This window comes from Aplysia californica, unplaced genomic scaffold (genome assembly GCF_000002075.1).
Source record: "Aplysia californica isolate F4 #8 unplaced genomic scaffold, AplCal3.0 scaffold00148, whole genome shotgun sequence".
NCBI lineage: Eukaryota > Metazoa > Mollusca > Gastropoda > Aplysiida > Aplysiidae > Aplysia > Aplysia californica.
The window spans coordinates 681,830-699,868 of NW_004797418.1; the positions used below are offsets into that span (position 1 = coordinate 681,830).

The following is an 18,039-nucleotide window of genomic DNA, read 5'->3' on the forward strand; positions in this document are numbered from 1 at the left end:
ATAATAATAATAATAATAACAATAATAAAATTGTAAAAAAATATAATAACAATAATAATAATAATATAATAATAATAATAATAATAATAATAATAATAATAATAATAATAATAATAATAATAATAATAATAACAACAACAACAACAGAGCACATACATACACATAATAATAATAATTATTATAACAAGCATCATCATCATCATCATCATCATCATCATCATCATCATCATCATCATCATCATCATCATCATCATCATCATCATCATCATTGTTTGATAAGCAGAGTAGGAGGGACAGTCTTGTTTGAATTTCTGACAAAATAACATAACAATATAAAATGTTTGAAATTTGTTTAAAAGCTCAACGTTTCGCCTCGTGGGCTTCCTCGGGAGCAACTGAGAGAAAAACAAAATGAGCGCTATACACTAGCAGGGAAATGGGCCTAACGAAGAGGGTCTTAGGATAACATGTGGTTACAGGCTAGACGGAAGTGACCAAGTGGGTGCCAGGCCTAGGGGCTGATTATAAAGAAATTGATGCTAGTCATCATCATCATCATCTTCATCATCATATTAATATAATATAATAGTAATACAACTGATAATATAATGATGATAATGATGATAAAAATGGCATATGTATAGCAAAAATCCCCACTCAACAGCAAGCTCTAAGCGCTATACAAACTGTATTATAACAAATACAACCGCTCTTGTAATCCTTCATTCACCGTCTCACTTTCCACTCCCCACTGCCATTGTCCCCAGCCCCAAAATATCCCTGACCGACCTGCTCCCACCACGCTCGTCAGCAAGCAGAGGACCCAGGGTTGTCCTAGAAGGTTTTGCTGGATCCGGAAATACAAGCCTGGCAGCCATGATGACCTACTTATGGGCTACTCAGAGTGATTACTTCACCAACAAGTACAAGTTTCTTCTTCATCTGGATGCTCACGCCTTCAAACAAAGCCTGGATGAGGAGGTTCTTTTGCTTGTTTGATTTTTGATATTTTGAGGCCTCGTGGTGAAATTGGGCGTCATCAAAAAAATGAAAAACAGCCCGACATTTTCTTTTCTTTTCTTTTTTTTTTTTGGCTCACAAATTTCCATGCCCATTTTAGAACACATTTATGTTTTGGCTGTACTTTTAAAAAACCCGTCGGTCAATGACACAGACAAATCTAAATATGCAGTTTTCAAGGATACTCAAGCGTTGAAAGTCGCTTAACTTTGGCACCTGTCTTCTCGCTAATTTTAAGTTTGACACCAGGTGACATCCACCTCCTCAATTGCAGATAACTCGAATTCTATTCAAAACAGATGAGTATTTTTTCATCAAAAAGCAAGTCAAATAAACACGCCTTAAAATGATAGCAATAACTCTTTATGCCCCAAAATTGACCTGCGCCTGATGCGTAACACAATTAACTCTTTGACCGCTGAGTATTTTCCTTGTTAATGTCAAAGATGGAGTTTGTCACGAACCCTAGTCGAACCACTGATTCAGAGCCCCTGTTGACCCACTTAAGAAGAACTCGAAAAGTGGGAAGATGGAGTAAAATGAATCCAGGATAAGGACCCCAGAACAGAAGAGAAGTGGTGACATCACAGCGAGCCTATTTTGGAATAATGAGTGACTGATAACCAAGTGACTGCGAATTTTCATTGGGCTGTATTTTCAGTTAAAGCTTTGTTGACAGTAAAAACCATAGTATTATGCTAGACTAGATAATGCACTCTGAGATAGTTCCGGTTCACCATGGAGCCCATCATTTGACCAATTGGGAAGGAAAAAAAAGAGGGGGGGGAGGTGGGGCTCGTTCCGCGTGTACTCAGTTATAGAACAACATGCGTTTTGCCCTTCATTTGGGCATCCGTGGTGCGCACGGTTTGCACACACACATACATACACACACACACACACACACACACACACACACACACACACACACACACACACATACACACCAAGGGCGGCTCATTGGGGCTAAAAAGTGGGCGTACACAATTAATTAAGCTATTGCAGGCTAAAAATAATCAAGGGCATAGTACATGTAAATGAGATAGAGGGATGACCTCATGTTTTTATTTTCATTCGTTGTACTTATCGCTTCTTTAATTCTAGAACCAAATTTGTTTGTTAGCTAAACATCAATTTCGTTCATCCTGCATTTGAACTGAAGACTCAAGTAATAACTTTCACCACTCCTCTACAAAACTATTCAAGGGCTCAACTCATAGGACGGTGACTTAAGTATGCCATGTTCACTTCCCTCAGGTTCACGGTCACAGAGTCACTCAAAATAGTGGCAAGACAATGAACCAATCACAATTCACTTGGGCACTCTGCTGGATTGCACCGGGGCTCACATAATATTGGCAAAGAATAGCGTAGGGTCTATTGCGTTATTTTTAGACTGTCTACTCTGGGCTATGTTTCGGCACTATTCGGCAGGAGCACATTAAAATTTGAGATGTGCCGTCTTATTAATATTAATGTACCGCCAAACTCGCTACAAGTGTCGTGATAGCTTGGGTTATCCCAAAGTGCGATTTATAGGTCAGGTTACCACTGCTGAATACCCTATTATATTTAGTTAAAGCGAGTGGACTTTTGCATGGCATAGCAGATATTTTACAGCGCTATACATGCATAAATGACAGTTACAGCGCAAGTGAGTATCTTGTTTTGATTTAATATTTGGCTTATGTTTGTTTCTGGCTTCTTTCATTTTATGTTTGTGGATGCTTTACGTAATAGTACATGAAACAAAAATTGGGCGGCACTGCACGACCGTGCCTGACACACACACACACACACACACACACACACACACACACACACACACACACACACACACACACACATACACACACACACGTACACACACACACACGTACACACACACACACACACACACACACACACACACACACATACATACACGTACACACACACACACACACACACACACACACATACACACACACACGTACACACACACACACACACACACACACACACACACACACACACACACACACACACACACACACACACCACACGCACATACACACACACGTACACACACACACATGTATATATATATAAATATAAATATATATATATATATATATATGCAAGTTGAAAAGTGCAAGTGGCGACATGTAAGTTATTTCACGTTTGTTTAAAAAAGTGGCGTGTCTTGTATTTTTAAAGGTTCTTGTAAGAGTTTTACGCACTTGCGTTGAAACACAATAAGGTCTCTTATGTGCCGAAGATTAAATGGAGGGGAGATGAGGACAATCGATGTTTGATAGAAGAGAAGAAGCAAACCACACAGGAGCACCAGCCAACAACCCACGTGTCGGTATATAAAGATAGAAAATATTTAGAAAAAGAATAGACAAAACAAAACAAAACATATTGTTCTAAAATGACTTCCACTTGAGAAACACGGAAGAATCCTGTTTATTTCACATTTGTAGCGATATCTCTAAAATTGAACGGTGACTGTTACGACATCTTTAGAGCGAGAGCCGTCGCTTGCAGAATATCTAAGTTCAATTCACCTGTAGGGAGAATTCTTATCGAGTATCTCAGTTATATGGACATTGTATCACTCTCAGCCACGGTTTGACCTCCCAAATGATCAAAATTGTGTCGATTGGGGCTACATAAATATGTATGTGTGTGTGTGTGTGTGTGAGAGAGAGAGAGAGAGAGAGAGAGAGAGAGAGAGAGAGAGAGAGAGAGAGAGAGAGAGAACAGCAACAGTAATAATAATAATAATAATAATAATAATAATAATAATAATGATAATAATAAATATAAAAACAACAACAACATTAATAATAATAATAATAATAATAATAAAAATAATAATAATAATATAAAAAAAAAATTAAAAAAAAATAAAATAATATATAATAATAATAGTAATAATATAATGAAAATATTGAAAACGGTAATAACAAATAACTTTCGTTCAGCCGTACTTCCCGCGAAACAACAAGCTGTATGTAATTTACAACCTAGCATCATAATTAAGACATTAAAAGAGGTACATGGAGAAACAACCTCTCCCCCCCTCTCTCTCTCTCCCCCCTCTCTCTCTCTCTCTCTCTCTCTCTCTCTCTCTCTCTCTCTCTCTCTCTCTCTCTCTCTCTCTCTCTCTCTCACTCACTCTCCCTTTCTCGCTTGTTCCCAACAAACACACATGCAGGTACATATAATATACCCACATCCTAATCATCAAGTGCCAGATCTGGATAAAGACATTAGCGATCATAATTCTCCATTCATTTCTCCCCTCGGACAAGCAGAAGGGAAAAAATAATGTATTACTATTATCTTGGTCGTATTTCTCCATCGCACAACCGTTCAGTTTTTCTGAATCTACTCCTGTCTCGTTTGTCTTCTGTTTTTTCTAAGGAGAGCAAGATGTTCAACGCCTATATGTAGATTTAAGTGTGCCAGTAATTGCATTTGTCGTACACTTGTTGATAATCTAGTGAGAGGCTCACATGGTCTCCTTTCAGTACTTCCTCGTTTAATTTCCTTTTCTCCATGAAATTCTCGAAAGCTATTTTGTTTTAGTAAGGTTTTACAACTGCCTAGGGTCATATGAGCGCCTAGGGGTGGATGTCAATAGAGAAGTCCAAACGGGGAATCAGGTTTACTCTGCTTACCTCTCTCGCCTCAACAGCACTAAGTCTGCTTGGATTATCAAGGCACCCCGGAAGTAGCTTCCCAAAACATCACATTTCTGTTGTTCTATTTTATTGTCCTATCTTTGGTAATTAATTGCCCAACATTCACAGCCGTTTAAAAGGTTTGACCATACATAACCTTTTAGAATTTTCAGTTGAGTTGTCATTGAGATGAAAATAATATTTTTCAGGATTAGACTAATTTTTATTGAGGATGTCTTTGTGCACTTAAAAGACCTTATGCAGTTGCGAGCGTCGTAAAACTCTTACTAAACTAAGAAGTTGTCTCAAGCTATTGTGATTCTTCATTTAATTTTTTTGGAGCAAATCCCCCCCCCCCCCCCCCCGGAAAAAACCCCAAACACACAAACACATAATTATATTATGACAACTTTCTTAAACGGGCTCTAAAATCCCCACTGTGTCGATTGCATACACCACCAACTGATCTATAAGTATCAGTTTACTTTCTCAAAACAGAGACCAGGGGCTCTCGTGGCCCAGAGGATATGGTGTTTGCCTCTAATTTCAATGGTCCCAGGCTCGAATCCGGAGAGCGACGGAAAATTTTCTTCTCTAAAATTGTCTCCCTTCACATCCTTTCCTGCTCTCTAACAATGTTCTGTCGTCTTTTTTCGTCTCTTATTTCTGCCCCCACCCCCTCACCTCCTTTGCCCCACCTCTGGGCTCCTGACTCTTTCTGCAGCCTTTCTACTGCTACTCCTTGGCTCCTTTTTACTGCGGTCTTTCAGCCACACCCTTTGTCTTAAAAACGATAGGTAAGATCTACACCTAGCCTTCTCGGAGAAGGGTGAAAAATCTCGTAGGTCCCGTGTGCAAGTTGCGCACGTTAAAAATGCCTTGGTGGTCAAATCGATAAGAGTAGACATCGGCCGCCACCCGGTCAAATTCAAAATTTTCTAACAACTGAAAATGTTTAATGTGTCCCGCGCGCTCATATGGCGTTATGCAATTGGGAGCGTCGTAAAACGCTTACTAAAAAAACCAAAACAAAACAAAACAAAACAACAACAACAAAAGAAAAACACTTACCCCCCCAAAAAAATCAAAAAAAAAATCGGAGACTTGCGTGGGTATTCGATTTTGAAGCCGCTCAAGCCCAATGGAGGAGATATTTTCTATATTTTAAAAAAAATTACCATCAGCATAATCTGGGCTCTATGAGGAATGTGGGACCGGGAGGGGGGGGGTGGGGGGGTGTTGCTCAACAGGCTTCGTCCAAAGGATTAGCTTATATTATGTTTAACTCTTTCAACACACATTCGCGTCTTTTGACAACGTAGCTTGCAGACCTGCTGTTTCGGAAGGTTAAAAAAAAAAGAAGCACAACTTCGTTATTCATTAAAAAAACACACCAAAAAACCCCCCAGAAAGCAAATGCATAAATTCAAATGTACAAATTTGTGTTTCTGGTTTATGTGTGATCGTTCGAATGTAGCTCGACAAGGCTTTTGGTCTGCCGCCAGACACTTGTGCCCTCTGCGCCCTTAAATAGTTAAACAAGCCATCAGCCAGACTAAATTGATAGGTGCTCTGGTGTGGTTTGCTCCTGTCCTATCAAACGGTTATCGTCTTTTCCCCTTCTCCTTTTTTCTTCGGATGCTACTCTCTCGTATCATCTCTAGCTTTTGGCACATATTTTATTACCTATTTGTGTCGCAAGTGCCGTAAAATCTTATTAAAACTAGAGAACAAGTGAGCCCCCCCCCCTCCCTGGTGAGGTGCTACTGACTGACGTGTCTTTAGGCCATTCCCAAAGGGGGGACATTAACATGTTCTTATGGACTGTAGAATTGTAAATGGGCTGATTCATCAATGTCATGCTCATAACTGCCTGATATGCAACAGGGAATTGCTGCTTTTTCTTTCCAAATTCTGGCTATCGTCATTTTTCCCTCTACTTCTTTTGTATGCTTGTTACCATCTTGTGACCCGATGTTTCCGAGGTGCCTTGATAGTCGAAGCAGACTTTGTGCTGTTGAAGCTAGAGAGGTGAGCAGAGTAAGCCTGATTCCCTGTATGGACGTCTCTGTTGACATCCACCCCTTGACGCTCATATGATCTTATGCACTTGTGAGCGCGATAAAAACTCTACTAAAACTAAAACAGAGGGGACGTGAGAAAATCACACAGCGCTAGAAGCTCGTTTGAGTTTCCAGTTCCCTCGTTTGTTGTCACTTTGAGACTTTTTTTCGTGACTTGCCCCAGATCTTCAAAGCTTTTCTGGCACCCGTCAAGACCCTGGTGCGATCGTTCGAGTCAGCAAGATGCCAATTCACAAGACAAGCACGCAAGAATAATATTTAAAAAACGAGGTGGGGGTGATGAGTCTCCTGCGGGTGGCATTTAAGTACTCACGCCTGCGCTCTACTTTGAGAGAAATCTGAACTCCACTTATCACGATTCACTTTACCAGGATCTGTTGACGACTGATGATTAAGTACGGCGCGTTATTTTGAAGAGGGAAAAAATCGTGTGGTTTGTCTCGAGTATTTCATTGATTGGTTGTACATGTCAGCCGCCTTCTTATGCTTACTTGTATTTAGAGTCAAGTGAGTCAACCATTTTTTGTTGTTTTAGGTCTCTATTCAAAACGTTTTGGCTTTATTAAAGAGCGACTATTTATCACGGTTTCCTATCTATCTATCTATCTATCTATCTATTTATCTATCTATCTATCTATCTATCTATCTATCTATCTATCTATCTATCTATCTATCTCAGCTTGTGTATTTGCCCTGTCAGGTAGGGATGAATCAGCACATCTCCAAAATATTCTAAACAGTGTCGAAAGGGACGTAAAGCATTTGCAGTAATTATTACAATGGTTATCTCGCTCACTCTTCCACAGGTATACAATCAGCTCTTGCCGCCAAATTTCAAAATGTCGCAGTCAGAGTTCTGGAACCTGATCGAAAACAACGCCCGTGACGTCATAGTATTGCTGGACGGCTGGGAAGGTGGTCAGGGTGGTCCAGACATATCTGCACTTGTCCAAGGTTCAATTTTACGTTCTGCAGCCGTGCTCATATTTGTCCGACCAGAGGCACGGGTGAGTGAGCCGTAGACGTTTTTAATTTATAGTTGTTGAAACGTTGTTGTGTGATTGTGACCTTTATGAGGAATACAGTTGGTGTAGGTATGTTTTTTTTTCTTCGAATGTGTGTGTTTAGGGTGCATGTGTGAGTGTGTATGTGTGAGTGTGTGTGTATGTGTGTGTATCTTTGTGTTTGTGTGTGTGAGTGTGTAAGAGAGAGAGTAGAGAGAGAGAGAGAGAGAGAGAGAGAGAGAGAGAGAGAGAGACAGACAGACAGACAGACAGACAGACAGACAGACAGACAGACAGACAGATAGATAGATAGATAGATAGATAGATAGATAGATAGATAGATAGATAGATAGACAGATAGATAGATAGATAGATAGATAGATAGATTCCAGAGGTTTTAGATAGATTATATATAGATGGCAGCATCGGAGACGATTAAGGTAGATGGATAGACAGAAATCGTGATTTATTTTAGCTGGACAATCTATAGTATCTTACATATTATACTTTTGGACAACACACAATGCTGTGAGAGGTACACTTTCGGAATCACAAGCTAATGGGTGAAATACTTTTTAAAAATTAAAATATTAAACAAAGTAAGTGTAACTGAACCTTTAGAGCGATTGTTAGCTTTTCGTTCTCAGTTCTGATTTTCCTGCCAGTTTATTTTGTTTCTTTTCACTGGCCTGTGAAATGTGCACCAGGGGACAAATCTCTGTCTCCGGTTTTAAAAAAAATGTAATTGCAGTTTACGCCCCCAACGACAGAGTTTAGATCATTTGGAGACATGTTTGACTCTGCCTGTCAGGGCCAACCTGGGTCGGAAAGATACAACGCCCTAACAGAAAAACAGAAATACTCGATTTTTATTCTCCCCACAAGACAACGAAACTTAAATCTTCTGCTCGCAACAGCAAAACGCCCAACCACCTCAGCACGTACTACGCCGGTCTGACAATAGAGATGGTCAGAGATATTAGAGATGGACGTTTAATTGAAGGTCCCTTTTTCCTGGCTTACCTAACTATAAACGGGGCCATTGAACCATTAAACCCACACTAAGCTTATGATTTAATTTTCTTTCCTATTCCCCGCTCGCACCCCCATCCCACACCACCCACTCCACCACTCTACCTCACCCCACTCTACCAGTCCCTGTCCCACTCCACCCCGTCCAAATCCACCCCACCTCACACTATGACAATGGCAATGACAAAGATAATGACAATCTTTCTTCATCTCACACGACCCCACCCCAACCAACTCCACCCAACCCCACTCCATCCCACCCCCACCCACTCTCCAGGTGGATAGCTTCGTCAAGCCAGACTACAAACTCTTCAATCTGGGCCTCAGTGTATCCGGAATTTCCCGCTGCTTAGGCAACTTTTGTCACATCTTGGACGAGCCCAGTGACGTGAGCGATGACGGGAGCGAAGCTGCTGACGTCATCGCTTTTCCTCTGGAGTCGTGCCAGGCCATCTCCGATCTACTCAAACTTCCGTTCTGCTGCACGGCCGTCATGGCTGTGTACCGGGTGCTAGGTCGAGAGAAGCTCGAGACCATCTCCTCACTCACAGGTATACGCATAACGTTTGCCAGTTGTTCTGGTGTGCCAAGCCCTGCATTTTTTACAGTTAATCTTTTTTTAAAATCGCAGTTCCTTAATCTGTGGTATCGGTTGCATGAGCTCGATAAATATTTTGTCAAAACTCTAATTATTGAAAAAACAAGGAAATATATTATAGGTACAATTTTAAAAGAATGAAACAGTCTTTTTCTCTTTCTCTCCTGAAAAAGAAACGTTGCTTTCTGATCTTCGAACAGTTGAACATCATGCCAACAATAGGACACTTTATTAGTTCAGTGGGTAGGTATCATGGTGGACCAGGGAGCAGACGTCCTTAGTTCAAGTCACGGACTGAGCGGTCTTGAACTATGGTTGTTTTATGTAGTTTTCAAGATTCTCAACCCACATTATGGCTCGATGCTGTCACCTCGGTGCCCATTGCGGATGAGATCGGGTCGGGTCGGGTCGGGTCGAGAGCGATCGTCCCACTCGTAGCCTGATAACATAAGCGTTTGTCTTTGAGGGTGCGATCAGCTTGTGCCACGATGGCCACTTTGCGCCCTTAATCTGGCTTGCAAACCGACCCGATCCCCCAATGGGCTCCCGTAGATGGAAGCTTTGTACTGACTAACCGACCACGGTAGGGTTCTATAGTGCCCCCGATTTCTCCCGACCACAATATATCCTATATCCTGCACCCTGACTTAACACTGTCTGCTACGGAACGTGCCATTGTTGCCTTAGTTTGGAACCAAAACAAAGAGCATGGGGTTGGGGAGGTTGCATACGCACTCGGCCTGGCAAGACTGGTGTGTTGCCATTCATTTGGGGGCCCATGGTGTGCCGGTTTTGCTGCTACGTTTTTATAACGCGGAAAGAGCGGAGGCCACGACAGTGCACGTTCTATGATGTTATAATTCAAGTCTATTCTCCAGACTCGAATGTCTTAGATATTTTCTTTTAAAAAGAGAGTTTAGTAATACACTTTTCATATGTGAGCTGCGTCTTCGTGGCATTACTTTTCTCTGTTTACATATTTCAATTAGCGCAAGCAGCTGATTAAGCGCTCAAACACTAGTAAACTGCCTGAATCTTACGCTGTTTATAACCAGGTAATCGATTCCTTTCTTAGTGAAATGAGGAACGTCCATGTAAAGTACCTTTCCCAACAACACAAGCATCACGTTTTACTATATTATTCAGTTACGAACGAACACCGATGAACTGTCTGTGGCTTTACTCAAACTGTGATTTTTTTTGTTTCAGGATTGATGGAGCAGTACCTTGTCGCACTGGCTTTTGCTTTCTGCCAGAACGAAGGGTTGGAGGTTCAAGAACAAGAGTTTCCCGAAGTGGTAATTATTACTGCAGAGGTTACCATAGGCATACGGCTCTGCCAGAACTGGCCTCATTGGCCATAGCAGAAGACACATGCCATCTTAATATCCTCAAAACTTCTATTTCATTTAAGACATTTACTTCACTTCATCAACTTGTGAATGAGTCCTTGTACAAGCAAAGAATCAGAATGGCCTCCTTTTGTTAGTTAATGTTTGAGTGCATGTGATCTGCAGCTTGCACTGTATGCTTCTCGGGAAGCCGAGCATGTTTCTGTGCCGTGTTGTAAGAGTTGAACGGACTTCTTCTTCTTCTTCTTCTTCGTTATTATTATTGTCAATTATAATAATAATAATAATAATAATAATAACAATAATTATTATTATTATTGTTGTTGTAATTGTTGTTGTTTTTGTTGTTATTATTATTATTATATAATAATAATAATAATAATAATAATAATAATAATTACTATTATTATTATTATTTTTATTGTTATTGTTATTATTATTATTATCATTATTATTATTATTATTATTATTATTATTATTATTATTATTATTATTATTATTATTATAGTGAGGAGTTGAAAATCGAAAGACTAACAATTTCTCGAAGAGCAAGGTGGATGGGTACCGTTTTGTTCTTTGGGGAGGGGAGGGGGGTTCCGGTTTAAAAAATGTAAAACGTAGATCTCACGAACAGGTAGTTTACTATGATAAAGAATAAACTGAACCTATATGACCGCGCTAAATTGAAATTTTTCCTGTCATTTTTTTTTTACAGAAAGGATTTTGTGTTAGTATTGTTTCTCATAATACATGATTAAATGACGCATTCCATTCTCAGCCTCTTTCTTTTCCCGCCTTATAGGTAACACGGACGATTAGTCAGCTTGAAACACTGGCTTTCCATTCCGTTTCGACCAAGTCTTTGACTTTTACGGACGATGACCTCGTCGGCGTGACCTCTAACCCCGCAGTGACGCAGATGGGCGTTCTGACTAAAGCCGGACCAGGCTTACGCTGGAAGTTCACTTGCACCTTACTTCGGGACTTCCTAACTGCAAGATTTTTAGCAGATCTTCCGCAAAATGAGCTTGTGAGGAAACTGGAAGACCATCACTTCCTGAGGTCTCCTAGAGCTGCGTCTATAGTGGCGTTTTGCCTCGGACTCTACAGAAACGACCACTCTGCGCAGACATTGGACTTTCTCTTTAGTCAGATGGCGTCTCTGAACGCGCGCCGAAGCAAAAAAGTAGTTTTCAAGCCGAAGGCAGAACCCGACTTTATGGACGAGAATCATCTGAGAAGTGGGGCAGCAATGTCGTATTGTCACAGTCTTATGGCTTTAACAGAGGTGGAGGGGAGAAGCGACGCCATAGAAATCTTAGCTAACTCATTTCCTAGGCTGCTGCAGCTTCGCGGAGAAGGCATCATTAATCCTCGAATGGTGTCTGGGCTTTGCTACATGTTGAAGGACCCTAAGGTGAAAGTGTTGAATGTTGAGATAAATCTCGTGAACCTACACACTAGACAAAAGGAGCTGTATCTCTCCATAGCCGAGGCGCTCAGTCAAACGTCTCATCTGAAAACCCTGACGGTGGCGTGGTCCTCTCTATCACTAATGTCTGAGTTCCTCAAGGTTTGCCTCTCTAAGAGACCGGCTCTGCAGATTTTGCGAGTTGAAGACTTCACCAAGAAGGCCATAAAAACCGTTGAGGCGTCGACCTGGGCAGATCTGCAAGAATTCTGCTCTTGTCTCTCATCCGTCACACATTTCTCCTTTTACGGCTGCCATATGTCGTCTGTAACTTGTCACGTGATCAACTCACTTCCGGCAGAGCTGCAAATTCTGGACCTCGCCAGGTCTTCTATCAACATGATCGGCGCTGACGCCCTCGGGAAGTTTATGGAAAATTCTGTCGCAACGCGAGAGCTTCGTCTGACGGACACCGAACTAGAGGGGACAGACCTAGCCGCGCTGTTCCAAGGCCTAAAACGATGTGAGACCTTGACCTGCTTAGGCCTATCTGGGGTCAGTCTGGGAAGGACTGGGTTCGTTCATCTCATTGAGTACCTGCGCTTGGCATCCACTGTTCGTGACCTTGACCTCTCCCGAGGACGCCTCAGCATGGAAATGTGTTCGGCCTTGGCTGATGTCTTGAGTGAAGTGCGTGGCTTGAAAAGAATTGACTTTACTGACACGATAGTTCCAGCCAAGGGTAGGGAAGTACTGGAGGCGAACGCCACTGAGGCTATATATCTGGACGGACTGGATATTGACGAAGTGTGAGGAACTGGACATCCAGAGGGGTCTGAAGGACTGGACGTTGATGAGTCTGAGGGATTGGTCATTTGAAGGACTGGTCATTTAAAAAATCCATGATCAGTGGAGCTGGACACTAAAATGATCTAAAGGATTGAATATTGAGTGAGTCTGTGGGACATGGTATTGAGGAGTGAGGGACCTGATATTGAGGAGTCTGAGGGACTGGATATTGAGTGAGTTAGGGACTTAGAATTGAGAAATTCTGAGGAACTGAACGTTGAGGGGGTTTGAAGAACTGGGACTTTAGGGGGTTTGAGGGGCTGGACATCAAGGTCTGTTCGATTTAACGGCAAAATATCTCCTATTGTGAGCACGACGACAACAACGATGATGATGAAAATGAAATACTGAGATCGATATGCAGAATGAATCTTGGTATTAGTTTATTTCTTGCATTAACCCAGAAGACCTTAGAACAGCTAGAAATGTGTGCTTCCCAGGAAGCATACAGTGAAAAGCAGACCATTGAGCGCTCAAAGGAAACAAATTGATATAAATTAGCTGGGTCCTAATTCCTGCCCGGTTGAAGGGAGTAAAATTCATGTAAAGTGTCTTTCCCAAGGACACGACCCCTGATGAGGCTCAAACTCACATCCTTTGGGTTGTGAGTCTAATAACCTAAGCACTAGACTACCGACGTCATTGTATATTATTATGGATAAAATATTTTGTATAACATCCTCTCTTGTATTATATAACAACTGTTTCTCCATTATAACATTCATGACAACTTCTGATCTCATGCATTTATATTACACATTTCTTCAGATCAATCAAATCCATCTCCTTTCTGTTGCACTTTTCAAATAAAAAAAAACCCATGTTGATAACAGCTTACGCAGTTTTGATAATTTATGATAAAAAGATTAAAACTATTTTTGCCTCTTCTCAGACCTGTTATTGAGTTTCTCCTTTCCTTTTATTCAAAGGCAAATAAATATAACAAAGTTGGTTGATATTGGAGTACAATGGACTTCACCCTGGTTCGAATCCCCAAGGGAGTGTTCCTTGACAAAGCTGTTCAGGAACTTTCCAAGGCTGTCCAAAAAATGGTGAAATGGTGTTGGTTTAACGCCCGTATCAACACTGTTTGGTTATTTAAGAGGCGGGACCTCTGAATTCAACGTCCATCTCCGAAAGCACCGAGCCCAGTGGGAAATTCGTGTTAAGTGCCTTTCCCAAGGACACAACATCTCACCGAGTTGAGGCTCGAACACTCGAATCGCCAATCTCATCATTGCGAGTCCTGTAGCCAAGGGCACGGACGCCACTCAAGGCTCTCCGTCCTTTTGGTTCGGTCCTATTGGAGATGAACGGAAAGTCTGGAGATCTTGCCTCTTAAACATGGGTGGATGGCGGGTGCTCTGGTGTGGTTTGCTACTTCTTTCCTATCAAATGTCTATCATCTTCCATCGTCTTTATTTCCCCTCCTTCTTTTCTGTGTATGTCACTCTCTTGTAAAAACTCTAATCTTCGGCAGTTGTATCACCCAGTTTTGTTGCAAGTGCCGTAGAACTCTTATTGAAATAACACAAAATAAAACATTTCATAAATAAAATTCCATACAGGGTTTATCAAGCGCCTAACAAAATTTTGCGCAGACGCGGGTTACCATCTCAACAGGTTTGGAGGTACATTTAATTCCAAGCCCGTCCTGGACAATTTAAAGGGTCTCAACAAAAAGCAGTCAGCGTCTGTGGTATAATGGTTAGCTCCGTTGCACGCGGAGGACCTGAGTTCGGTTCCTGTACGGGAGAATTTTAATGGAGTATCGCAGTCTTTCTGCAGAAACGGTGCATCCCTCTCGGCTCAGGTTAGCCCTGACAGGCATGGTCGAAGCCCACCTCTTAAATGGTCTAATTTTTAATAGCGTCAGTAGGGGATTGAAAATACTTACATAGAAATGAAAATGGAAAGGTTTAGATAGTGGGTCCTGAGTCATTTTGGCCTTTTCGATAGACCCAAATCGCGTCGTTAGTTCTGGTGATATCGAATGATTTTCGTTCGAATCTTCAATAGGCTGGCTCATTTGGGTTATTTAGAGGGTTTGAGTGATTCCATGAAAAATAAAACTCCAATGAATACGAAAAACGCAGGGATGATTATCTGCTGAAATAAGAATTCAAATCAGCAATAATCATTTTTAAACTTATTTAGCTAGAGGCAACTTTCCGTTACCAAATACCAAAAGAAAACAACAACAGAAAACCTCAAAAAAAAAAGAAAGAAAACAAAGCCCGAACCCCCCCCCCCCTTCCCCCCTCAACCAATAAAAACAAATGAAACAAACAAATCCCCCCCCAAAAAAAAACCCCAAACAAAACAAACAAAGCCCAAGAAATCCCCCCCCCCCAAAGAAAAAAAAACAACAACAAAAAAACATAGACCAACAAAACTACGAAACATCCCCCCCAAGAAACAAACAAACAAAACAAACAAACAAACAAAAACCAATAACAAAACAACAAAACAACAACAAACAAACAAACAACAACAAACAAAAAACAAAACCAGTATAACAACCAATTATAACAACAAAAGCAACAAAAACGACAAAACAAAAGCAATAACAACAACAACAACGACAATAACAATAACAGCAACTACAACAACAACGACGATAACAATAACAGCAACTACAACAACAACGACAATAACAATTACAACAACAGCGGCAACAACAACAACCACCACAATAACAACAGCAACCGCAGCAGCAGCAACAACAACAACAGCAACAACAAAGAATGACTATACCACTGCTTAGATTATTCACTTTTAATTAGGTCATCGTTCCCGCGTATTGTGTGTCTCTGCAGTCTCACTTTTCATACAATGGCCCTTTCCCCGACAAAATAAGTTTGGTTCTCTCGGAGATGGATGGCAAGTTTCGGTGTCCCGCCAATTAAACACAACAACAACAACAACAACAACAACAACAACAACAACAACAACAACAACAACAACAACAACAACAACAACCTTACAGCGTTTTAATGGATATTAGATGCTTATGACTATGAATTCCAAAAAAAACCCCCCCAGAAAAAACCCCTTAATATCATATTGTTTCCTCGGACCCTTTTTTCAATTCGGAAAGGTACTGGCATCTGTGCTGTAGCGGTTATGCGCTTAGCAGCAGAACGCTGAACACATGTGTTCAATTCTCATGTGGGGAGCTTTTACTTTTTATTTATTAAGTATTTCCGTTCCTCTGTTGGCAAGTCGGATCCTTATCGGCCTGGGTTGGCCCTGACAGGCAGGATCGAAGCAGCACGTCTCCTGTTATGATGTGAGGAAATTGGGTCGGTGAGTGCGTAAAACATTTTTACAACTAACGTAGAAAGAAAGGCATCCTTCTTCTGTAGAGGCTGCAGCAACAACAACTGTTTGGGTCAACGATGTCATGCTTACTTTCAATATGTTACCTTGAAGAGCTCACTCTTTGGTCAGCTCAACGACAAAAGAGTTGCCCAATTGCTATGTTGGTGACTAGTGAACAAGTACAAACACAAGAGGGTTCAAAAGTAGGTAGTAGGTATCACATCATTGTTGTAGTGCTTAATTCAGTAACGTTATTACAACATTACATTTAAGTTAATAATTAATATTATTAATGATATATTAAGTATTATACCAAAAGGCCAACTAATTTGAAGTGCTAATGGTTTAAATGAGGTAAGTACAACCATAACAATGATTTTATCCTTATATTTATACTTACTTTTGAACATATCCGTATAATATGTGTCATGTTGGTGCGTTAAGCTTTTCTTGTTTTCATTGTCCCCAACTCTCAGACATGGCAGCTGTCTAACTGGTTTGTGGAGTGTGGTACTCAAGTTATATTGGTACAGGATTGCATTCCGGTAACCTTTTGTAGGCTGCAAAGATTGTCTCACTCTTTAACGGAATGTCCAACAGGACGGGTGTCAATACCTTAAATGTTCCCGAAGATCAAGACAGTACATATTAGGGTTGGGTGTGGGTTGGAGGGCGGAGGCTGTATTCCTGCAGGATCCACCGAAATCAACCCCCACTGACTTCCCCCTAACAAAACAACAACAACAACAACAACAACAACAACAGCAACAACAACAACAACAAAAACGACAAACGTTCAGAAAGAAGACACAAGATAGCATCCTTGCGCGCCCCACCCGGTTCACAGTTCACAGTTCACAGTTCACAGGTTACGAATATCGTCAAGTCACTACTGGGTTGAACTCCCTGGCTCGCATTATTGTCTGCACATTTCCTATGAAAGTCATAGACGTATATTGTGATCACAATACCCAAACAGTTTACTTTCATTCAGTCATAGACGTGTATTATAATATCCAAGACTGTGCTCTCTGACTAAATTCTGGTTCGCCTTGGCGCGCATCATCTGGTTCTATTTGGAAGGGTAAGATCACGCGCGCACTCGACTGTAACACCACTGCCATTCGCCCTTTATTTGGGCGTCCATGGTGTGCACCAGCACAACGAAGTTCTTCTAGAGAGCAAAGATTGGCGACCACGACAGTACCCGATCTGGAATATCATAATTCAGGTCTATGTGCCACTGTCTGCATGAACATATCTTTTGTCTCTTGTCCAATTCATTTTAACTACTGTCAATATACTCGATGGTTGGTTGAGAGGGGGGGGGTGCTCTCGTGGTCTAGAGGTACGGGGTTCGCCTCTCATTCAATAGGTCACCGGTTCGTAAACCTGACAGCAACTCTTTCTGAAGCCTTTCAACTTTCTACTGCTACTCCTTGGCTGCTACTGACTGCTGTCTTTCAGCCACACCCCTGACCTTAGGTTAGGTAGACATAACACCTTTGCCTTCTAGAATAAGGACTCATGAATCCTGGAGGTCCAATGTGCAAGTTGTGCATGTGAAAGATTTCTTGACGGTCCTAAAATCGATAAGCCACCCGAGCAAAATTCAAAATTCTCACCAAACTGAGCCGCACGCTCATGTAACCTTCTGCAGTTGCGAACACCGTAACACACTTACCAAAAAT

General features: G+C 41.3%; 1 protein-coding gene across 1 annotated transcript in view; it reads left to right on the plus strand.

Annotated features, from left to right (window-relative positions):
- The window catches only part of LOC101849611, a gene marked incomplete in the record, with an annotated part of 60,234 nt that extends 46,319 nt beyond the window's left edge, over positions 1–13,915 (plus strand). Inside the window, 5 exon segments of the mRNA XM_013081845.2 lie at positions 768–981; positions 7,585–7,785; positions 9,092–9,365; positions 10,622–10,710; positions 11,567–13,915. Coding sequence (XP_012937299.1) covers positions 768–981; positions 7,585–7,785; positions 9,092–9,365; positions 10,622–10,710; positions 11,567–12,988 — 2,200 coding nt within the window.
- Positions 13,916–18,039: the final 4,124 nt, after the last annotated feature.